Source organism: Apis laboriosa, unplaced genomic scaffold (genome assembly GCF_014066325.1).
Source record: "Apis laboriosa isolate Shangri-la unplaced genomic scaffold, ASM1406632v1 scaffold12_cov154, whole genome shotgun sequence".
In the NCBI taxonomy this organism is placed as follows: domain Eukaryota; kingdom Metazoa; phylum Arthropoda; class Insecta; order Hymenoptera; family Apidae; genus Apis; species Apis laboriosa.
The window spans coordinates 4189812-4211820 of NW_025221207.1; the positions used below are offsets into that span (position 1 = coordinate 4189812).

The following is a 22009-nucleotide window of genomic DNA, read 5'->3' on the forward strand; positions in this document are numbered from 1 at the left end:
CTCCTCTAAATCAACAGTATTAAACGGGTGTCGCTTTTAAATCCTCCAACAAATTCGCAAACATCGGCGCAAATGTTTTACTGAGACAAACAAGCGTAATTCTTGTCCTAAGTAACAATAATAAGCGACTTGTGCGAAACGAGGAAAGAAGAGAAATGCGGGAAGTTGGTAATTCGAGATCTTAAGATTAAGTGGTTTATTTTACAATTATAAAATACGTCTTATTAAATGGCTAGAAATTTTCTTAATCTCTCTCATAAAGGGTAATATAATATAATGTAACGTAATGTAAGAATACAATAATATAATGATATAAAAATGAGAACTTAATACGAAGAATATACATATCTTCAAGAATGAATCCTAACTTTAATCAGGGGTTAAAATTCAAGAAAAAAAATTAATCAACTTCTTTATCGATTTAATAATTAGAAGTAATATTAAAATAACATCAATTTATCTACAAATTTCCTTCCTCCTTTTCCCTGGCAAAGAAAAACGTAATTCAACTATATAATTAATCCCTTTTCATAAATTCTTAACTTCGCGGCAAGGATATTCTTGTTCCGGCAATAAATTAAAAAAGAGAAACAAAACACCATCACCGTCACATTATTATCTTCGCCGAAGTAAAACAAGCTTGATCCATCCCCATAAACTCATCCAAACACAACACGCACAACACTTTCCAACCTAAATTAATCGCTTAAAATTCAACGGGTAAACGTAAAACGAGACTGGCGAACTGGAATGATAAGTAGGAGACGTCTCAGAGCGGCTTAATCGCAGCCAGTGATAAAACTATCAAGGAAGAAGGACGCGTAACGACTTTGTCAAGACTTTCCTCTGGCGAGGAAAAAGAAAAAAAGAAAAAGGGGGCGGCCTTGGCGTCCAGACTTATCTCCTCTCCCCTTAATTCTCCCCCTTTTCTGCACGACGAAGAATCCAGTTCCGTGGACCTCATCTCGCGAATTCTCTTCCCCGGTGAATCCCCCTTCGAACTCGAGCGGATTATTTTTGCCGGTGGCGCGAGTGTCGCGCGATGTCGGTCGAAAAGTCAAAACACAGGGGCCCACCCTATATCAAACGTTTAATTGGACGCTACGTAAGCCGAGCAAGAATGCGAAACGCCGTGTGTATAAATTTAATGAGACGCGGCTGTGTGCCTCTCCTGCTGCCCCCCCCTTGTAAAACTCCAGTGATTTTTAATTTAACGCAGGGATCGCGCAATTTGTTTCCGGGGCGAGAAATCCTGGTGAAGTTTTCCGATCGAAAAGAACGTGGACGATGAAACGGAAAGAAATATATAGCAGGTAGGATTTTGATTAATAGTTCGGATAAATGCTCAGATACTTTTCGTTCATCGTGTCATCGTGCAATTATGGATAAATTAGAATGGTTTTTGTACGAGCTTTTTGATTTCTGTTAAAAGGTAAAAGGTGTGTGCGTTTAGGAAATGATAAAAATAAAAGAGGGTAAAATAGGAGGGTAGAATTTAGGTCCCGAGAGAAATTATTGGAAACGACGTTTTTTATAGTAAATAAATTTCCTAGAATCGGATAGAATCGAATAGAATTAGTTTCTTATCGATTCATCTTCTATAATTATAGGCAGACTCATCTATTTTTATTTCGTTATTTTATAACTTCTTCGTCGTTTCAATTTTCACGAATAATTACAATTCGATTAATTTTAATCGAAATTACAATTTGATTAGTTTCTTAAAATTTGTCCTTCTCACAATTGCAAGATAATATGCAAAAGTTTGCAATAATAAACGGAAAGGATATTTTATTGGAAGTTTAAGTAAAATTAGAGCTCGCAATATTAGATCTTCTGGAAAAGATTTTCCAAAAGATACTTTCTGAAAAATAAAAATAATTCAATGGAATTTTAATTATGATTATCTATGTTTTTTTTTTTTAGATTTTTTTTTCGTTCAGTTACGAGATCTTTTAGAGTTGATAATATTAGAATTAATGGAAAGGGTTTTCTAGAAAGGAATAGAAATTCGTGCTAATGAATGGTAATGGGTTCGCAGCTATTTTGACGGAGTTCGTCCGCTTCCTGCTTGAGAGATGAGTAGGCGACACTCGGCCAGACCGCTATTCGTCTTGTTCCTATACGATTTTAGTTTTCCAATTGCACGGATTTCTGGAAGATGCGTCACGTCTGATTAACGACGCCCTCATACTTGGAATACGACCCTCCTATCGTACCACTGTATTCCCTCGATCCACCGTGAATCATCCCTGCGTTATGTAAGTAAATCCAATCATTAATCCAAAAAGAAGTCTTTTAATATCTCTCTGATTCTTCTTTTCCAAACACTTAACACTTTATAATTTTTATCATAGTACATCGTTCAAAAGTAAAAGAACTTTTATAGATAACTTAAGAGATGGATAGAACCCTTTCTCTAAAGAGAAATTTTCTGCGTGAATTAATTTAATTTTTTTCTATAATTCCTTTATTCTTACAAATTAGTGATAATAATAATACAAGTTCAAACTTATACTGCTCTTAATTGAATTAAAAATCTGTCAGATCTTTCTACGACAAACATCACGTAATAAATCTTGAATTTATCCATACGTTTCTCTAATTCAACAACAATCGACAAAGATCAAAGAGATCATCAAAGAGAAAGACGAGGGGGTTTAAAAATCTCAAACGGGAAACAATACACGGATTAAGTCGCAGCTCGCAGTTTCCTTTGTCACCGTGTTTCCATCTTGGTCCATCGAACTTTTTTTTTTCCTTTTTATTTTTTTTTTCCTTCTTCTTCTTTTTTCTTTTTTTACCCTTTCGTTGAGTCACGCTCGGAGAAGAGAAGAACGAAGAGCAAAAGTAGCGTAAGTTAATGTCAGTAACGCCACATCTCCCCGCGACTTGGGGTTGTCTCCACGTGCGCTGCATGCACTTTTGGTCAGGATCGTCGTTGTTTCCTTGCCTTTATCCGGCAGCAATAATTCTTTCTCCTCCTCCTCTCCCCCTTCCCTCTCTCTCCTCCCCAAGAAATTTACGGCACGGCTGTTGTCAACGATTTTTATCGGCTCTGTACGCACCGGTGTCATCCCCCTATTATTTTTTCACACCCTCCCTCCTCCTCGCCTCTCTTCGATTTCGTCTTTTCTTCGAGCTCGCGAACAGGAGCAATTTTAAGAGACCAGGAACGAAGAAATATACAGTTTGGTGATAAATTTTATTGTCATAGTGGCTGATCACCCTCTACTGCTTTTTAAAAGAACTTTATCTCTTTGGGGGTTGGAGAATGTTGAAGAATGTTTCCTTGAAATAATTCGTCGTATTATATAGTTGGATAGACTATTAAAAGAAATTATAAGGAAATAAGAGATTTTGAAATGAATGTATCAATATTTAAATAATAAGTGAATTCAATTTAATTGGATGGTAATGTTGGGGATGCATGTGTGTGTCAAACGATTTATTTTCATTTAATCTATAACTGCAACGAATTCTCTTGAAATCCATTATTTTAAACAAGCTTAACTCTCAATCCGAATTAAAAAATCCTTTTTTAATTAAAAAAAGAGAATTGTACAAACGAAATCACTTTCTTCTGAAAGTAAATATCTCGAGTGAGATCGATCTTCAAATGTTTTCACAATCGTGAAATTCAAGGAAACGGGATGATTAATCGATCGAAAAGAGGAATAAGTAGTGAACTAGGAGACTATAAAACTTCCTCTGAAACAAAAATACCATCCACTTTATTCCAATAATACGATCCTCTTCGATCGATCTTGTAAATTTCAAAAATCACACGCCTCGAAATGGATGAGATAATTAACGATCAACTTTAAGAAGATTTCGTATAAATCTCGGATCATGGTGGAGAAGGAGGAAGTTTGTCTGGGATAAAATCAGAGCCACGGGGTGGTATATCGTTAGAAATCGGTGGCCTCGAACTCGTATCCCATTGGCTGATTGTCGGTGTACGACGAACCGAAGAGTTAGTATTCGCTCGTCGACGAACAACCACGTCACGTTTCTATTCCTGGCAGCGTGGACGCAGCGATATCTTTAGAGCAACGATCAGTACAGTCCGTTTCCGAGCTTTCCTTCCTACGGGACGATACCACGGCCTGGTCAAAGAACAAACGAAGACACCGCCGAAGATGATCCATTTCCACCGATTATTCCCTACGTCCTCGTGGCGTTCGACATCCCGTAACGTCATCGAAATTTGTGTTTCCATCTCTCCTCTCATGAATTTCTCAAGTAAAATTGATTTTGAATAGATTTGTCAGTAGCTTTTTTACTTATGATATTTTTCTTTTATTGTTCGTTCATTTAATTGTTTCATCAATTTTCCTTATCTTATCCTAAGCTTGATCAAAACTTCTTAAATTATTTGTTTGATAAAAGATGAAAAGATGGTAATGATTTTAATGATTTTTTAACAAATTATATTAAATTTCTTATTCTAATCTCACACACAAATGTCGAACACAAATGATTCCCTGAAGAAAATTAATTTTTTGACCCGATGAAATTTAATTGTATTTCAAGTTCAGAATAAATTAAATTTCCTTAGATAATTCGTAGAAAAATTACAAAATAATAGTGAAACAAGATTTCTATTTCGATCGTACTGAAGAAAGAAACTGAAGTTCAACCTTTAATATCGATTCGCGGGAAATTCGTTGCGATAATTTATAGGAGAAGGTTTCCTTCGATCGGAGGAAAGCTTAAGGCGGCCTGGTGAGATTCGAATGGAATACCCTCGTGTCTCGTGGCACGAAGAGACAGCGAGGATTCCGGAAGCGGAGTGGCCGAACTTTCGTATCTTGAAATAAAGCTAACACGTCTTGTACTGTCGATTGCAGTCTAGCCTCCTCGTCGAACTATCTGTTGGTGTTGGAATCGGGCCAATAATCGTGGAAAAGAAGGGGGGAGAAAAGGACAGGAGCGAGAAGAAGATCGATGGCGCGCAAGAAATGGAATCTCGTAAAAAAAAGATCAGCAAAAATGAAAGTTAGAATGAAAATCTGTATCTCGTTGAAACGATATACCAAAAAGAAGATAATATATTCGTAATTCGTAATGTTTCTTCCTTCCTTTCTTTCTTAATTCGATATTTGATTTTTGCCAGTTTTTTAAAAAAACGTGTTTCTCTGGAAAATAATAATAATAATAACTTCTATTGAAAATGGAGCCAGGCCAAACACAATAATCATATACGGGCGGTGCCATCTTGCGTGCCACCTTTGTTCGTACGTAACGAGTGAACAGTATCGGTCCACGATTATTTATTGGGCCAAGTTTATTTGCACAACGGACGTTTCCAAATTATGATCATACGCATCACGATTTTATTGTTCCTTTCAGAGAGGGGGGGAGTTATACGACACCCAACATGGCCGTTTGTTTCGAAATCATCTCCGAAACCAAACTGAAATTATCGAACTCGAAATTATCGATAAATTACGACGAGACAATGAAAACGTGTGAACGTCGTCAAAGTTATGCCAGACACCGTCACAATTCCTAATTCCAAGTTTAACCAAAATTCTTTTCAAGGTTTGCTTCCTGCAAACCTTCGATCAGTCAACAATTCCTTTAAAATGAAATAGACACGTAAAAGAAGTAGTATGTAAAACGAAAAATATATAAAAGAAATAAAATACAATAGATATTAAAATAAAAATTCCAAAAAAGAAACTTTGAAAATGTGATTGATGAAACGTGGAAATATAAATTGGATCGTTCAACGTTCTCACAATTCTTCGAGATAAATTCTAGTATGAAATTATTATTCAATATAGAAAATGGATCGATAAAAAATCAGATTATTACACCAGAAGGAAAACGTTCAAATCGTGGATAGAAAATGATTCGAAGAAGTAGCGAAGAAGAGAGAAGAACGATACCAGTTTAATCATTTAGCAATGGATGAATCGCTGAATGATAAAAATATATACTTCTCGTCGAAATTTCGTTAGAACGAGGAAAAAGATAAAAAACGAAAGATAAATCTGCAAACACGATATCAATAAATAAAAACCTGCGCGAAAAGATAAAAAAAAAAAAAAAAAAAGATGGACCAATATCTTACAACGTACAAAAAGGATTACCCGTGGCCCGCGACGAGGATTAAACGGAAACCGACCGAGTTGGATGAATACGGTGCCTGCAAATGCCGAGATATTCCCCGTGAGATAAAACCCCTCACTTATTGCGGCGATGATTACGATTGGAGCCGCACGGGTCCCATGGGACGGCTTCTCGATCCGAAGCTGTTCCCCGCAAAGACTGGGCCGCAACCGGAAACCGATATCACGAAATTCGACCAGCCGGCCGTGTTCATGAGAAAGGTAAAGAAAAAAAAAAAAAGCGGAAAAGTAAAAAAGTAAAATGTTGTTGCAATTGCTACGTTGAAATTGAAACGATCGTTTCAGTTAGAGGAAAAATATCCTAATCTGTATGGAATTCTGCAGACAACGCCCATAGACGAAGTGATCAGGCGAGTCGATCAAGATCGGTTAAAGACCACTTATCAGTTAGATTATTCCGAGAGAGGTAAAATAATATTAATTTTCTGAAAAATAATCGAGATTTGATCTTTTTTTTTTTTTTCTTAATAAGATAGAAAAAAATCTGAAACGAGAATACAATTTTCTTTGCATTTTTATGAAATTTTTATTTCAAAAATATAACGATATATCTTTTAAGATATCTTTTCCAGTGTATACATATTCTTGAAATTAATGAATTAACGTATTATTTATTAAAGTAGATCTATGCTGTCGAAAAAAATTAATGTTTTAATATATCGTGTTAAACATTGCAGCGGCTAGAATGATGGAAGAAGCGGCAGTAGGGCCGTGCAAGGTACCCAAGGAGGAAGAGAAGGACATAGATTGTCGACCGTACGCTCGACGACCCAAGATCAAGGTGAAAAATGAGGTAGAAAAAAAGAAGAAGAAACCGAAGAAAGCGATCGAGGATGAACAGGAAACGCGATTACCTCCCTGGCGGTCGGAATATCAAGAGACGATCAACAGATTAGGCCAAATGATTATGAAACACAAAATTCACGGCAAAAGTTCGGTTGGACCGACGTGGGCGATGGCCGTCTTATAAAAATTAAATTAATTGTATCACGACTAATAAATCACCACGTTCATTCAAATAATTTATGTATCATTTATTTTTTTCTTTCCCAAATTGCGAGGAAATAAAATTTAAAAAAAAATACCTACGAACTTGAAGCTTCGTTAAATTTCCATTCAAAATAGTAATTATCGTAAAGAAACGTTATTGAAGTTATCGGTTCGAAATATACATATATTTGAAAATAGTTTGAAGAAGCTTGAAGTTGCCCGATAAGCAATAAATATATAATTCGCAGCATGGAAGATAGAGAAATTACGTAAGATTTAGAGGGATATATAGCGCGATTCAAATTCTGCGTAAAAATGCATAAAATATTATAAAATTTCTATCGACGATGCGTTCCACGGATTGAAATCTATAATGACAACCTTGTCTCCAAATCATACCCGTGGCAAATTAACCGACGAGTAAGTCCCTGTCATGATAACCTAAAAAAAAAAAGAAAACGCAACAAGATTTAAATCCAATCCGATTCGTTCACCTTTTTTTCGTTTATACGAATTACATATACGAAACGCACTTCTATCATCAGTTCCGTAAAATTTAAAGGTGGAATCGAAGACCGATGGACGATCGTCGAGAAAAATCGTCTCACACGGCAACTCTGACGGAGAATAATTGGAATAAAGAAATGTATCCCAATTCGGTACGTTACGCTAAGAGTACGAATAACTACGAGCAGGAGTATACCAACGAGCGCGATATCCAATTTCCTGAAGAGAGATCTTCCGTCGAGACTGTCACCGAGTTGGAGGAAACTGCCACTAATAAGAATAACGTATGAATAAACATCGTTTATTTTAGCATCGTTACTTAAACGTGTGCGCGCGTGTGTGTGCGAGTCGAATTGTGATGTAGGGAAGTAAGTGCCAAAAGTGATAATTTTTAGAAGCGCAAGTGGTTTTTCTCTTCTCTTTGTTTTCAAATATACAACGTAGAGAGGTAATATTCGTTGGACAACTTTTCGAGACGAGAACGAATACGAAAGTTGTAAGAAATTTCGATCGAGGCTTCGTTCGTCGTAATATATAATTAATCGAAATTAAACGTGAACTTAAATCGTAACTAAATTGATATTAGACTGGTATATAATACAAAATATTCAAAGTTCAAATGACAAAGAAGAAAGCGTCTGTTTCTTCAGACACGTTCATTAAAAATTTGATTTTAACACAAAAATCCATGTATAACGAATAAGCCTCGATTAACATTTTCGTTGCACTAACTTTTGTATTTGTTTCTCTAGAAAGATATCCTCAATTCCTTGCCTTATAAGAATATCTTTGGATTCTATGATATCGGAAGCTATTTAAAATTATATACTATTCGATCATAGCTACGAATAATAATTATCAGAAATTACAAAATTTACGAACTTACATCACACATAATCTTCGAATACGATGATATAACGTATACTTGTGATTTATTTAAAAAAAAAATCATTTAATATATTCCGAACGTACAGTTTCATCGTTATCCAGAAGAAACGACTTACGCCAAACCCTTGCCGAAACATAATACCGCTCTTCACGAGAAATATCAACGATTCAACGATTACTCGGAGTATCGGATGCCAGAGGCGCTGAGCGCGATGCAAAAATTGCAAAAGCTGAAGGAGCTGCAGATGAAACGGGACATAAGCGAGAGATACTACACCCAAGAGATCAAACGATTGATAGGGGAATATTATTTCGGCCCGAAAATTACATCCCCGTCCGTTAGATCCGCCGGAAGATTGCAAAGTTCCAGCTTCCATCCGTCTTCGGCAGATCGACTGAAACACGTATCTAATATATAATATGTATATTAAAAACATTTCGCGATAAAGTATTCAATCGATTCCATATCTTTGTCAGTCGTTCGTTTCCGATAAATATTAAAGAAAAAAGCTTGGCAAGTTTTCGGTGAATAACTTATCAGGCTTTCCTTCCAACGATCTTCGTTCGGGCGAAGAGAATTTCTTAACAATTAAAAACTGGAAGAAACGAAATTCATTTTTCCAAATTGATCAGAATCTGGAACCGTGCGGCACAATGACGACGATCACGCGGTTGGATTGCGGCTGTATCCAGGAGACGACGAGGCCAATTTTCACGACGACGAAGGGCCGCGTCCAAAGGAGGAATTGCACTCTATCCCAGGAGGAGAAGCTTCTCAAGTTGATCTCGTTGAATCCGCAGGAGCACCTGTTTCCCTCGTTGGAACAAGCGAAGGATAGATATCGCATGAAATCGAAGAAACGATTGAATCCCCGATCTCATCCGAAAATTCCTCCCGCCGGTGATCAAGAATTCGAGGTGGAGAACGAGAAAAAGGTGGAGGAGCCGGAATCAGAGATTATCGAGCACGTATCGAGAGTATCTCCCCAACGAAAATTCAGCGACACTTCGGCTACTTCTTATTAGAAACGAAAATTTATTTCCTTTTTTTTTTTTTTTTTTTTAAATCATACAAAGTGCTTGTATATATATATATATATATATATATATACATACATATATATGTATAATAATGTTCTTTAAACGATATGAAATTATCTAAGAGTATCAATAAACGAATTCAACAAAACCATTGAACAACCATTTGCGTTAAACATCAGAGCGTTAGAATCATGGAATCAGTTTCGATAAATTTCAGTTAACCGGGCAATTTATTCGATGATCAAAGGTCAAAAATAATTCTCTAAATTGCAGGATGAACGATTTAAGGCTAACTACCGATTCCGTAATCGCACACATAGGTATCACGTTTTTAAACGCTATACTCCACTATGCGCTTTATAGAGCTGTCGCAGCCACGATCATGCTGATCAAAGAGACGATATTTTGGTTGTTCCGGAAGGTAGTGAAATTTCGTAGTGCGACCACCACCAACGAATCGGCTCGATCCCCGATGTCATGTAACGTTTAACGTTTATATTTCGAGGATAAATTTTTGGTAAGAATTTGAATCGAGATCAAAAATTTCAAATTTCTCCGATGATAATTTAAAAATAATTCAATTCTCGCGAGAGGTTAACTCTTATTGCGAATATTTTTTTCCTGTCTTTTTTTTTTTTTTTTTTTTTCTTAAATAAGAAAGAATATTAATTTCGAGAAGAGAGAGAAGAGAGGAAATTTTGTTATCTCTTTTTTCCTTAGTTTCCTCTTAATTTCTTTTTAAAAAAAATGTAAAATGTAATTGCGTATTGTACACATTCGAACAAATTTTCTCCCGACAGAGGCCTATGTAAATTCTGGTTATTTTCTCCGACTCGTGGCAAAATTACCGGTTACACGATGACCAGCGCATTGGAAAATTTCATCACCACCACCCATCAGGATTTTAATTGGCCGTATCCGGTACCCCTTGTTGTAAAACCGGCCCAACCGCCGATGAACACGGGAATTCGATTATATATGCCTAGAATCGACCCTGAAGACTGTGCTTGCGACGAACATGGGCAGAAAATCGACAAAAGCAGGTAGAGATACAGTACGATGTTCAAAGAACAATCTCATAATTTATATAGAAAGAAAAGAAAAAAAATCGATATACACATCTCGATACTCTTGTTGTTACACGAAGAAAAGTTAATCTTAAAAAAAAAAAAAAAAATTGATCATCATCATTATCATCATATCATCAGATACAAATACCTTGCCGACAAGGAACGACTCTTTTTGGATCAATTGCAAAAAGTGAATCGTGAAATGGTTAATCTCACGTCAGCTATGCTAGACTATACCTGCAATTCGATAGATGAGACGATGAAGAGTGTTTATAAAACAGATTACGCGAAAAGGGGTAAGGATGATCGTATGAAGGGATACGAGTTCAGTTCAGATAATTCAATTCGATGAAATGAATTGAATTTCAGGATTGCCCATTAAAGAGTACAGACAGCTGAAAGCTGCGGTCGATTCGGCTTACTGTTCACCGTTTCCGGAGGAAATTACCGAGATAAAAGAGGGTTACAGAGATCCAACGAGATTTCGATATACAGCCATCGAGAGACCACATATCCAGCCAGCCAAAACGATCACTTTTTGCCAAGGTATCAGATATACTTTCGAACATACTTTCGTTTTCTTTTATGTATCCTCATCCATGTGAAAAATAAGGTGAAAATGTATTTATTAGTTCCGGAATTATTCTCTGTATGGGACACACCTTTCACCGGTCGTTCGGAATATATGGATACATTTAGTAAAATGGGTCTAAGCAACATGAAAAATCAACAACAATATGCAGAACCGCAACCTTCGTCGAGAAGAAGATTAGGAGATTGCAAATTATAAAGTTATTTCATTATGAAGAAAAAAATGTCTCTCTTATACAAATGTCGAAACTGTCCATTTACAGAATTAACTATATAAATATTTTGCGATTGATTCGATTGAAAAAATTTCGTATATCATCTTTTGTCCGAAATATATTCTCCTAATATCCTAATCTTTTTTAATCCATACTTTTTTTTTTTTTTAATGCATAAGAAATGATTTGACGAAGAATTTGATGCATTACGTTAAATTTTATATAAAAAAATCTGCTAATTCAATTCATAGATAAAATAATTAGTTTAGGAGATATTTAATTATCTCTGAAATGTCTGATATTTTTTTTTTTTTTTTTTTATAGAAAAATGATAGAGATAATATCGATTTATGCTTTAAAAAATATTTAAAGAAATAAAAGTTCCACAAGTTCTTTTTTTCTCGTGTCCTCCTAGAAAAAAAATAATAGCATTAAAATGTAGATTCGTTGAAATTATTCAATGATTGCTTGAAGCAATTTTTTAATATTATGAAAAATAAACGAGATATTCCAGATACAAAATTATATTAGACGCTGAATCCTAAGGACTAAGAGAATTATTGAAAAAAGATTAGAAGATAGTAACCCTTATCATAAGACGTAAGTATGCAAAAGTGAGTATCTTTAGAATTAAAAAAACTATTGAAAAAAATAAATCCAAACAAGAAATGGTTATTAATTGATATTTAACATTTTTCCATTTTTTTCATTTAATTCTAATTATTAAAAATAATATACTGTTTTATTTATTTACTTTTTTATTATTCATTATTATTTATTTTCACTTAATTATATTTTTAAGATGTTATATTCCAGAAACTGAAGAAAAAAAGAAAAAATATATATATCGTATATTATATATAAATTAAAAAAAAAAACAAAAATATATTCTATATAAATAAAATATAATTATATATATATATATATATATAATATATAATTATATAAAGCATCAAATATAGAAAAACTAATTTATATATTTAAATATATGTAGATATATGCATAGAAAAGAAATTTACATTTAATATATTCTATGACACATAAAAATATAAATATATAATAAAATATATATATATATATATGAAATAGATATTAAATAAAAAATTAACAAAATATATAAAACATAAATTTTATTAAAATTTTTAATCAATAGGTTAAATTAGAAAATAATAAAGATATAACATATATCATATAACAGAGCCATTTGAATGCGTAAATATAGACAAGGAGAGTAAATGATGAGAGAAGGACAGAGATAGTGTAAAAATATTGAAATCAGCGCCATCTTCAGAGTGCCGCAAATGAAACTCACGAAAAAAGGACAGAAGATAGTAAGAAAAGGATAGAGATAGAGTAAAAATCGTACTGCTGGCGCCATCTCTCGAGTATTTCGTAAACTTTTCTTCAAAGTTCTCTTAACACTCAAGAGATGGCGCTGAACTTCGATTCCTACTCTACTTTACCTCTACTTTATCCTATCTTTTGAAAAAGTGTCTTTTGTGTTAGAGAGATGGCGCTGATCTTCAATTCTTATTCTATCTTATCCTATTTATGAAAAAGTGTCTTTGTTATATGTAAGATGGCGTTAACGGTCAATTCTTCTATTTTTTATTCTTTTCTATTATATGTTCTCTTTATCTAAATTAGTTTCATTTATGTCACTCTGAAAACCAGTGATGATTCTCGTATTTTTATTCTATTTCTGTTAAATTTGAAACGGGATATGCATGTATTCCTATCTATTAGAAATGTATAATGTAAATTCTATAATAAAAAAATATATAAACTAAAAATTAATATTAAAGTCTTGTTTCATATATTACACATATTCAAAAACACACAAAATATGGTAGATATTTTAAATTTCTAAAATAGGTTAGGTATTTTTAATTTCTATGTAGTGAATATTCTAAAATGTGAAAAATATATGTATACATAAAAAAAATACGACATAAAAAAAACATATGATTATCTGTCATTTATTTATTTATGATTAATCAATTATTTATGATAATCAATTAAATATAAATTGGTCAAATTATATACTAGTTTAAAATATATCTCATTTTTTTTCTTTTTAATCGTATTAAAAAGTATTTGAGACAATGACTAATTTTTGTGAATTTTTTCCTACGGAATATGATCGTAGTTATAGAAAAAAGAAAATAGAACCAGCTAAAATGTAATAAAATTAAAAAATATATATATATAAATGACATTATAAATCACGAAATTTTAATATCCGAATTTTATATTTTTAGAATATATCATGAAGATTATTTCACGAATCGTATAGAAGAAGGAGAAATCGATCCTCGTATAGCATCGATTCCTAAAGAATTGGATGAAACTGCTAAACAATTGGTTTATAAACATATTCTCAATAATTTGCAATCTGTTTATCAAATCAACTATAAAAATCCTTGTAAGCTATGTTACATAAAAAAAATAGAACAAATAATTTCTTTAAAAAATTAATTCTAATTTCTTTCTAAAAAATTAATGAAGTATAGGGATTTCTCGAGATGAAATAGGAATTGAGGAAAAAGACTTGCAAAGTGAATTATTGGCATATATTCATGATTTATATTTCAAACCTCATACGGAAAAAGTCCTTGCACCTCCAGTAACAGCAAAAAGAAGTGAGTGGAAGATAGATATTTTATATATAATTTTCAAAAATTTCAAATTTTACTTAATAGTTAATGAAAAATAATAAACTTTAATATTTTTTTATATAAATGCATTTAGTGCTTGGTTACATAAGACCACAATTTTTACATGCAAATCTTTCGATGTATCAATACACGTTTAATCGTACGGGAGCAACGGTGATAATGGAACAATATGAAAAAAGAAATAAAAAAATAGAAGAATCAAAAAATGATAAAAAACTTTGTACGAGTTCAAATGAAAATTAAATAATTTAATTTTTTTTATTTATTCATATATACTTATTCGTATACATTCATATAATTTAATATATATAATATCAGCGATAATTAAATTATTGTAAATTAAATATATAATAAAAATATTTCTTACGATTTCCATAAATGAGAATCTAAAAATAATTTTAAATATGTGTTTAACATTTGCATTATTCATACAACGTTACTACATATATTTTATGTATATTTTTGCATTCTTTTTTACATGTAAAAATATAAATATAAAAATATTTAAAAATCTAAAGATTAAATAATATGTATAATTTGCATTATGTAATTTTTTTTAGATTAAGATTTCAAAAATGATTTCTCATTGTTACAATTATGCAATAAGGCAGAAGCAATTTTATTTATTTATTTTTTTAAAACATTCAATTATTAAATAACTAAATTTCAAAATAATATTTTTGTATATTTCATTCATCGTTATTTTAAAATTATCGTAATGTACAATATAATTTTTAATATATAATTGTATGTATGTCTTTATATATGTTCCATATGGTATCTACACAAATAAACTGATTTTCCTTGTGTCATGGCATAATTAATTTGTAAATATACTACGCAGTAAATATAAAAATCTAAAGATGTTACGAGATGTTTTAATACATTTAATCATAAGTTTTATCGGCGTAATTATTGCTATATCAGCATTTATCGTATTTTTTATTGTATATTACAATGTCGACGTTGGATTCTGGTCGATCTTATCAGGTTAGCATTTTTTTAATTTTAAATGATAAACTTTTATTATATAAATTATCTAATAATATTTTATAATACATATTAATACAAATTAATTATAAATTGGTAAAATTTTATAATATAAGAAATAAATAATACTTATAATTACATTAATAAGTATTATTTCTTGTAACAAATAAAAATTATCCGTTTTATGTACATTATTTGACCATTATATTTTACCTATAAAACTTTGTTTTCTTAAAAGTTATGCAATTTTTTTTTTAATATTTTTTAATAAATACATTATTATTTTCTATTTTGTTCATTTTAAACATATTATATGTGGTAAATATTATTACTATAAAAACTCTTTGTCAATGCTAAATATATACGATTTATACAATAAAAAATGTTTTTATTAAATTAATTTGAATTTAATAAAAACTTAATATTAAAATTGCATTTTTATATATTACATAGGTATATTAGCTGCAGTTTGTTTTCATTTGCATTGGGTTAAAGGAAAAGAACGTTTAGAAAGATGGCATTCTCAAATTACATTAAGAAATCTAAATATTGTTGGTTTTATAAATGCAGTGGCAGGAATTACAGCACTAATTTGGTATCTCTTTCTTACATTTTATTATAAAATACGTAAGTATATTATTTAATTTCTTAAAATGAAAACTTTATTTGCTTATTTTACATATGTATTTTTATTTTATAAATTTTCTAATCAAATAGTATAAAATAATTATTAAAAATAAATAATAATTTTTAATAAAAATAATAATAAATAATAATATATTTTTCTAATATTAAAATTGTTATATTTTTTACAGCAATTAAACCTATTGATGAAAGTACAGTAATATCAGCTGTTTGGTCTATGATTTGTGGAAAATGGGGTATTTTGTTAATGTATTATACTCACAAGTATGAATTAATTATTCGAGAAGGATCTGTACCCATATTAATAGAAAATAATGGTTAAAATTTTTTTATATAAATAAATACAAAAACTTTTATAAGAAGTAGTTTATTAAAAGTAGTTATAATATAAAAAAAATGTTTTATTAATAAATAAATATATTTTCCTAATTATGATATGAAGTTAAATATACATATAAATATATCCTCTATATTATTCTATTTCTTTCTTATAAAATAAAATTGAATTTTTAATATTATATATTATACTATATTTATATTTTTAAAAAATAATCATTATTTCATTATTTCATTATTTAAAAAATTTACAGAAAATAGATCACAATATTGTTATTTAAATATCACAGTATTGTATAATATATTGTATAATATATTAAAATACATAATTGTATAAATACCAAAATGCATAAAAAAAATATAAAAGTCCATATAAAAATATTAATTCAATTTTAATGATATATTATTTTTTTAATTTAATAATATAAAATATTTTGTAATTATATAAGCATCATATACATAAAAAATATATATATTATATAAATTATTTTTAAGCTGGTGTCAACTTATACAATGGATAAATTAATGTATAAATACTGACAATTGAAGATATCATACCAAGTATGCCAATTGTTCCAGGATTTAATTTCGTAAAACCTAATGCTGTCAATGGAATAAACATATCACAGCCATTTTTAATTGTATCTATTACAATATTTTTATGATTCTTTAGATGATATAATAATTCATATTGTCTCCATAAATTAGATGAGAATTTTGGTGTTCTCATTAATACATCTTTTCCTTCATTTTCAAAAATTTTTATGATTTCATAAATATCTCTTGTAAGATTCATAATAATATTCATTAACCAATACTTATTAGCTATTTTACTCCATTTTTTTATATTAACTCTAAGTAATCCTACACGACCAATCCAAATTATATGATCTGCTAATAAAAACAGAGCATTGGCAATTTTTGATAGAGTCAAAGTGACTCTTATGGTTACCTCTGGATATTTCATCATTTTTAAAGCAGAATATAAACTGTCCAAACATCTTCCAAGGCGTAACACTATAAAAAAATAAAAATAATATATTAATAACAATAACAATTATATTAAAATAATAAATATCAATAATATTATTTAATATTATAATATTATAATTTAAAACAAATAAAATACATTTTCTGAAAGAACTAAATGTATATTCTAAACTTCTTAAAATTTCTGCAGAATTTTGTGTACTATGACTTTTCTGAGCATAATACCAATAAGCTCTGCTTCCATATTGTAATAATCTGTAAAAATAATTATACAATATTAATTTTGTATTTATTTAGTTAATTATACAAATGATTAGAAACATTTCTAATTTTAAATATAATTAATATATATTTTTATATATTAAAAAAAAATTAATATGTAATATTTAATTATGTAATTTTATATAAAATTTTATTAAAAATATTTTTGAGTACATCATAATAAGAAAAATAAATTACAATATTCGTGAAGTATAATATTAAGTAATAGAATACAGGTTATGTAAAATAGAAAAATTTAATATTATGTTAATGAAAGACAATAAAAAACAACTTATATATTTAAAGACATTTAAAAAATAAATAAATTGTATACCTAATAATTCTGTCTCTGCCTATTGTTTGTTCATTTAATTTTATTATTATATCCATAACGCACTTTCAAATAGCGTAAAATTATACTTAAAGAATATAATTTTTTATTTAAAAGAGATTTACAAGTTCCGCACTGTAACGTTTTTATTTATAAGCACATATAAACAATTAAAATATAAATTATTAATATTATTACACACACATATGAAACTTAACCCAACAAATTAATGTGCAAAGTTCTAAACTCTAATATCTAAAGACTAATGACATAATCTTTTATATTCATAATTATGATATTGCAACGTAATTTCGAACTTTGTTTTATAATACTCATAACATACTTCAAGCAAAATTGACCAAGTTTATACACAATAAATGCATAAAATATATTCTATGTCATCAGCGCCATTGAATATTTGATTTGACAAACCCGCCATTTTCAAATACTTTAAATATGATCATCATGAAAAAATAAAATTAACGCCAATATTAAATTAAATTTCTTTAGATAAACATGTTAACTATATTACTTACATAATTACTTCTTTTATGAAAATGAATTCTGATGAAAGATGAAATTTGTTATTAATGAATGAAGAATAATGTTAAGTACATTTGGAGTATAAAAATGCATATAAAATGAAGTGCATGCAATAATAAATATTACATAAAATGATGAAAGAAAATGAAAGCATAATTTATATAACAATAATTGTACTTTTAAAAAGCTGAAAAGCTAGTTTTCCCTATTTATGAATTAATAAATTACGAATTAATTTATTGTAGATAAGTCTCACAGAGAATGAAGAAAAACACATACAAAATGATGATTATGATTGTTTATCATGAGATAAAGAATCGCGCACATATGATATAACTGACATTGCTCGTCCTTTATATCTGAATCCTGGTGTAAGTAAAAGAATATTCACTGTAACATTCCAATAAAATAAGAAAATTATTTATATATTCATTTTATAAAAAATAATCAAATAAATTATTTAAAAAACTATTACCTGTTATATAAAACAACAGCAAATTATTAATTGTGCTTCCAATCCATATACAAATAATGAGACAAGTTATTATTCCTGCATAATACTGCAGCATATAAAAATAATTTGACAAATTTATAACAGTTTATATTTTCTTTGTAAATATTTTACCTAATATTTATTATTTAAATATTAAATTCATAATTTAACTTACAACATTAGGACGATCATTTCTTGTCTTTAACATTAATTTCCATAGACTTTGTAACTGTAAAATTATGATAGATAAATTTTGGCAAATTTCATTTAATTTTTTCTCTTTCTGGCCAGTCCATTTGTTAACAGGACTTAGCAAAGATGATACAGGTGGTACAAGATAATCAACCAAAGCCAATATAAGAAGAGAGACAGATATTATTGTAAGTATTGCAGGTTCCAACATCCATATCAAACTATAAAAAATAAATATTACATATAACATATAAAAATAATTACTAACTGCCACAGTATATAAATTTTATTTTAAAATTAATATTAATTTTCATTATTTTAATATTAATCATTATTTTATATATTACAATATATTAAAAATTTCTAAAAGAAAAATAAAAAATTTAAAAACCTAGATTATAAATATGAATAATATATTTTTTATAATATTGTATTATAATATTATAAAATATATAATATATAAAATAAATAATTTATAATAAATTTAATTTATAAAAATTTATAATAATCTATAATAAAAAATATATAAATTTTTAATATTTTCACTCACAAAAATATTGTGGTTGTAATTCCAAGTATAAGACCAGGATACCAAGATCGTTCCCATAATAAAATAGAATTTAATGGAAGTATCACTTCACGCCAACATTCCATTCTACGTTTTAATTGTTTCATATGCTTTTCCTGCAATTAGAGTATATTATTTCAGAACAAAAATGAGTGTCACTGTCATTGATTTTTCTACCAGTAGGATTATATGATTTGATATGTAAGAACCTGTTTAATTAATTGTTAAGTAAAATATATTAATTATATTTTAAATATTCTGTATTTTAAAAAAACATATAAAAATCGTACCCTTTCTATTGCTGCACTATCAGCCATTCTAGCTATTAAATAAAATATTCAAATTCGCTCGGAAGAAGCAATATATCAAGACAAGAATTTAAAAATACGTCCAAGTTACAGTACAATGCAAACACAATATCCAAATTTATATTCCATTTCATTCAAATATTTACTTATTCTTTAATTTAATTATGTGATGTGTCTTTAATAAAAGTCCGAGATGCCGGATACTTTTTGCTTGAAAACACACGAAATGATGAAGAATCGACTTCTAGTTTCGAGATTATTGTAACTCGCACGCGATTGGCTATCAGTTCAAAATGTTGGTTATTGTAGGCGATACTGTGCTGATGTTGTGACGTTAAAGATTTTCTAACAGTATACCTTAAACAATCGCGTCTTAAACGCGTTTAGTTGAAATTTTATTCAAAATTTGCTAAATATGGCTGCTGTAAGTTCTGTAAGTACTTAATAATATATATTAATTTTAGTTCGCAATCTTTTAACAGCGGTACTTCTTGTTTATGTTCTGGTTAAGGAAATAGATTTTTCTGAATATATTTATCATTTAGTAATAAATTATCTATCTAATTTATTTTTTTAGATATCAAATGTTGAAAATCTATCTCCACAAATTATTCGACGTGTAGCTAAAGAAATGAGTGAATTAGCTGCACAACCACCCGAGGGTATTCGTGTAATCTTAAATGAAGAAGATGTTACTGACATTCAAGCTATCATAGAAGGACCCTGTAAGATTAAAGCTTTCACAATTATTCTTTTTATAAAATTTCAATTAATTATTACGGACTGTCTATTAAGAAGTTGTATAATTTTTGAATTATAACCTATTCAAATGTCAGATTTTATATGTATATATAAATGTCTATATTTATGTATGTACATATACATATACAGGCATAAAATTTGTCTTTATTAATTTATATCAAAGAGAATATTATTTACATAATTAATTAAAATTGTACTTACATGCAATATCAACAAAGATAATATTTTTCTTATGATATAATTTTTAATATTTTACCTAATTGTTGTTACAAGTTTTTATTTAATATTATTTAATTTACATAATTTCTATACATATATAATTATTGTTTCATCTATTAAGGTTTATGTTTATCATAATATTTATAAGTTAAAAATTTAAATTCTTCTAATACCAGCGGGAACGCCATATGCTGGCGGTTTCTTCAGAGTAAAATTAGCTCTTGGAAAAGACTTTCCTCAAGGACCACCAAAGGCATTTTTCCTTACAAAAATTTTTCATCCAAATGTTGCAAAAAATGGAGAAATTTGTGTCAATACTTTAAAAAAGGATTGGAAATCAGATCTCGGAATTAAACATATATTATTAGTAAGCTATTTATAAATAAAAATATCTGATTGTAATTAATATAACTGATATAAATTATTTAATTAATTGATTAATATAAATAGCACATCTAATTACTTCATTTACAGACTGTAAAATGTCTCTTAATAGTGCCAAATGCAGAATCTGCTTTAAATGAAGAAGCTGGTAAATTACTTTTAGAAAGGTATGATGATTATTCAGAGCGAGCAAAAATGATGACAGAAATACATGCACAGGTATATATATATATATATGTATATGTATATATATGTATGTATTATATATATATATTAATAATATATGTATCAAATTGAATTTTATATACACAATGATAGATAATAGAAAGCAAATTTATGATTTAGGGAGGTGGAAAAGGTAGCAAAGCAGGTTTGGAAAGTTGTACATCCTCTGAAGTTGGAGGACCTTTGCCTAAAAAGCATGCAGGAGATAAAAAACTATCAGCAGAAAAGAAAAAAATATTAAAAGATAAGAAGAGAACACTTAAAAGATTATAAAAAAAAAAATCAACATAATTTATCTATCTTTTATAATTTAAAACACTGGCGTGGTAACGTTGCCTCATATTGTACACAATTATTGCATAGTAAAAATTTATTATCTAAACTCGACTGATCTTATTATTAAGTATTTAGAAAATTAATAATTCTAGAAGCATTAAAAATGACTTCCTAAGATACAAACAAGTACAACTTTGTAGTGATCTACTTTACAATCAAGAGTGGAAAATAACATATACCACTCATGGTATCTATTAGTGAATATTTTTACATATGTACAAAATGATACCTCGTGTGACTATTTAAATTAAATAAAAAATGTTCTTCAAAAAAAATTTGTTTTTTTTTTAATATCCATAATTATCA

At 29.1% G+C, this 22009-nt stretch overlaps 7 protein-coding genes across 8 annotated transcripts; 5 read left to right on the forward strand and 2 right to left on the reverse strand.

Moving 5' to 3' along the window:
• Positions 1 to 5983: 5983 nt before the first annotated feature.
• On the forward strand, positions 5984 to 7110 carry LOC122720615. The gene is made up of 3 exons (XM_043947411.1): positions 5984 to 6341; positions 6426 to 6546; positions 6818 to 7110. Exons 1-3 carry the CDS (start codon positions 6066 to 6068, stop codon positions 7108 to 7110), a joined length of 690 nt encoding a protein of 229 aa, XP_043803346.1. The 5' UTR covers positions 5984 to 6065.
• A 393-nt stretch (positions 7111 to 7503) lies between these two features.
• On the forward strand, positions 7504 to 9551 carry LOC122720577. Its single transcript, XM_043947359.1, has 4 exons — positions 7504 to 7550; positions 7693 to 7918; positions 8603 to 8929; positions 9159 to 9551. The coding sequence occupies exons 1-4, from the start codon at positions 7504 to 7506 to the stop codon at positions 9549 to 9551; spliced, it is 993 nt and encodes a 330-aa protein (XP_043803294.1).
• Positions 9552 to 10424: 873 nt separating this feature from the next.
• LOC122720574 lies at positions 10425 to 11426 on the forward strand. The gene is made up of 4 exons (XM_043947353.1): positions 10425 to 10609; positions 10775 to 10932; positions 11006 to 11182; positions 11269 to 11426. Exons 1-4 carry the CDS (start codon positions 10425 to 10427, stop codon positions 11424 to 11426), a joined length of 678 nt encoding a protein of 225 aa, XP_043803288.1.
• Positions 11427 to 13475: 2049 nt separating this feature from the next.
• Positions 13476 to 16143, forward strand: LOC122720523. The gene is made up of 5 exons (XM_043947289.1): positions 13476 to 13624; positions 13704 to 13867; positions 13956 to 14084; positions 15564 to 15737; positions 15926 to 16143. The coding sequence occupies exons 1-5, from the start codon at positions 13548 to 13550 to the stop codon at positions 16075 to 16077; spliced, it is 696 nt and encodes a 231-aa protein (XP_043803224.1). The 5' UTR covers positions 13476 to 13547; the 3' UTR covers positions 16078 to 16143.
• A 334-nt stretch (positions 16144 to 16477) lies between these two features.
• Positions 16478 to 18019, reverse strand: LOC122720381 (peroxisomal membrane protein 11B). Its single transcript, XM_043947060.1, has 4 exons — positions 17878 to 18019; positions 17677 to 17808; positions 17221 to 17336; positions 16478 to 17108 (listed from the first exon to the last, which is right to left on the reverse strand). The coding sequence occupies exons 2-4, from the start codon at positions 17730 to 17732 to the stop codon at positions 16582 to 16584; spliced, it is 699 nt and encodes a 232-aa protein (XP_043802995.1). The 5' UTR covers positions 17733 to 17808; positions 17878 to 18019; the 3' UTR covers positions 16478 to 16581.
• Positions 18020 to 18467: 448 nt separating this feature from the next.
• Positions 18468 to 19901, reverse strand: LOC122720384 (ADP-ribosylation factor-like protein 6-interacting protein 1). The gene is made up of 5 exons (XM_043947063.1): positions 19760 to 19901; positions 19452 to 19585; positions 18885 to 19122; positions 18692 to 18776; positions 18468 to 18606 (listed from the first exon to the last, which is right to left on the reverse strand). Exons 1-5 carry the CDS (start codon positions 19784 to 19786, stop codon positions 18506 to 18508), a joined length of 585 nt encoding a protein of 194 aa, XP_043802998.1. The 5' UTR covers positions 19787 to 19901; the 3' UTR covers positions 18468 to 18505.
• Positions 19902 to 20057: 156 nt separating this feature from the next.
• On the forward strand, positions 20058 to 21978 carry LOC122720382 (ubiquitin-conjugating enzyme E2 S). 2 transcript variants are annotated; one of them, XM_043947062.1, is made up of 5 exons: positions 20058 to 20210; positions 20355 to 20502; positions 20935 to 21125; positions 21233 to 21309; positions 21488 to 21978. In XM_043947062.1, exons 1-5 carry the CDS (start codon positions 20193 to 20195, stop codon positions 21606 to 21608), a joined length of 555 nt encoding a protein of 184 aa, XP_043802997.1. In that variant the 5' UTR covers positions 20058 to 20192; the 3' UTR covers positions 21609 to 21978. The 2 variants fall into 2 exon arrangements, with proteins under 2 accessions (XP_043802997.1, XP_043802996.1); XM_043947061.1 differs by having other exon boundaries at positions 20059 to 20210; positions 21233 to 21361.
• The last annotated feature ends 31 nt before the right edge of the window (positions 21979 to 22009 follow it).

What these genes read in the sequence shown, in the direction of transcription:
- LOC122720381 (XM_043947060.1), bottom strand. Translation starts at nt 17,732, where the DNA reads ATGGATATAATAATAAAATTAAATGAACAAACAATAGGCAGAGACAGA. An exon ending in GGCAGAGACAGAATTATTAG is followed by an intron (nt 17,337 to 17,676) that starts GTATACAATTTA and finishes TTATTTTTACAG; the next exon opens with ATTATTACAATATGGAAGCA. An exon ending in ATTTAGTTCTTTCAGAAAAT is followed by an intron (nt 17,109 to 17,220) that starts GTATTTTATTTG and finishes ATTTTTTTATAG; the next exon opens with TGTTACGCCTTGGAAGATGT.
- LOC122720615 (XM_043947411.1), top strand. Translation starts at nt 6,066, where the DNA reads ATGGACCAATATCTTACAACGTACAAAAAGGATTACCCGTGGCCCGCG. An exon ending in CGGCCGTGTTCATGAGAAAG is followed by an intron (nt 6,342 to 6,425) that starts GTAAAGAAAAAA and finishes CGATCGTTTCAG; the next exon opens with TTAGAGGAAAAATATCCTAA. An exon ending in GTTAGATTATTCCGAGAGAG is followed by an intron (nt 6,547 to 6,817) that starts GTAAAATAATAT and finishes TAAACATTGCAG; the next exon opens with CGGCTAGAATGATGGAAGAA.
- LOC122720574 (XM_043947353.1), top strand. Translation starts at nt 10,425, where the DNA reads ATGACCAGCGCATTGGAAAATTTCATCACCACCACCCATCAGGATTTT. An exon ending in CAGAAAATCGACAAAAGCAG is followed by an intron (nt 10,610 to 10,774) that starts GTAGAGATACAG and finishes TCATATCATCAG; the next exon opens with ATACAAATACCTTGCCGACA. An exon ending in AACAGATTACGCGAAAAGGG is followed by an intron (nt 10,933 to 11,005) that starts GTAAGGATGATC and finishes ATTGAATTTCAG; the next exon opens with GATTGCCCATTAAAGAGTAC.
- LOC122720523 (XM_043947289.1), top strand. Translation starts at nt 13,548, where the DNA reads ATGACTAATTTTTGTGAATTTTTTCCTACGGAATATGATCGTAGTTAT. An exon ending in AAAATAGAACCAGCTAAAAT is followed by an intron (nt 13,625 to 13,703) that starts GTAATAAAATTA and finishes TTATATTTTTAG; the next exon opens with AATATATCATGAAGATTATT. An exon ending in TCCAGTAACAGCAAAAAGAA is followed by an intron (nt 14,085 to 15,563) that starts GTGAGTGGAAGA and finishes TATATTACATAG; the next exon opens with GTATATTAGCTGCAGTTTGT.
- LOC122720384 (XM_043947063.1), bottom strand. Translation starts at nt 19,786, where the DNA reads ATGGCTGATAGTGCAGCAATAGAAAGG. An exon ending in ATAGTGCAGCAATAGAAAGG is followed by an intron (nt 19,586 to 19,759) that starts GTACGATTTTTA and finishes CTCTAATTGCAG; the next exon opens with GAAAAGCATATGAAACAATT. An exon ending in GAAATGATCGTCCTAATGTT is followed by an intron (nt 18,777 to 18,884) that starts GTAAGTTAAATT and finishes TATATGCTGCAG; the next exon opens with TATTATGCAGGAATAATAAC.
- LOC122720577 (XM_043947359.1), top strand. Translation starts at nt 7,504, where the DNA reads ATGACAACCTTGTCTCCAAATCATACCCGTGGCAAATTAACCGACGA. An exon ending in AAACTGCCACTAATAAGAAT is followed by an intron (nt 7,919 to 8,602) that starts AACGTATGAATA and finishes TAATATATTCCG; the next exon opens with AACGTACAGTTTCATCGTTA. An exon ending in CGGCAGATCGACTGAAACAC is followed by an intron (nt 8,930 to 9,158) that starts GTATCTAATATA and finishes CAAATTGATCAG; the next exon opens with AATCTGGAACCGTGCGGCAC.
- LOC122720382 (XM_043947061.1), top strand. An exon ending in GAATTAAACATATATTATTA is followed by an intron (nt 21,126 to 21,232) that starts GTAAGCTATTTA and finishes CTTCATTTACAG; the next exon opens with ACTGTAAAATGTCTCTTAAT. An exon ending in TGACAGAAATACATGCACAG is followed by an intron (nt 21,362 to 21,487) that starts GTATATATATAT and finishes TTTATGATTTAG; the next exon opens with GGAGGTGGAAAAGGTAGCAA.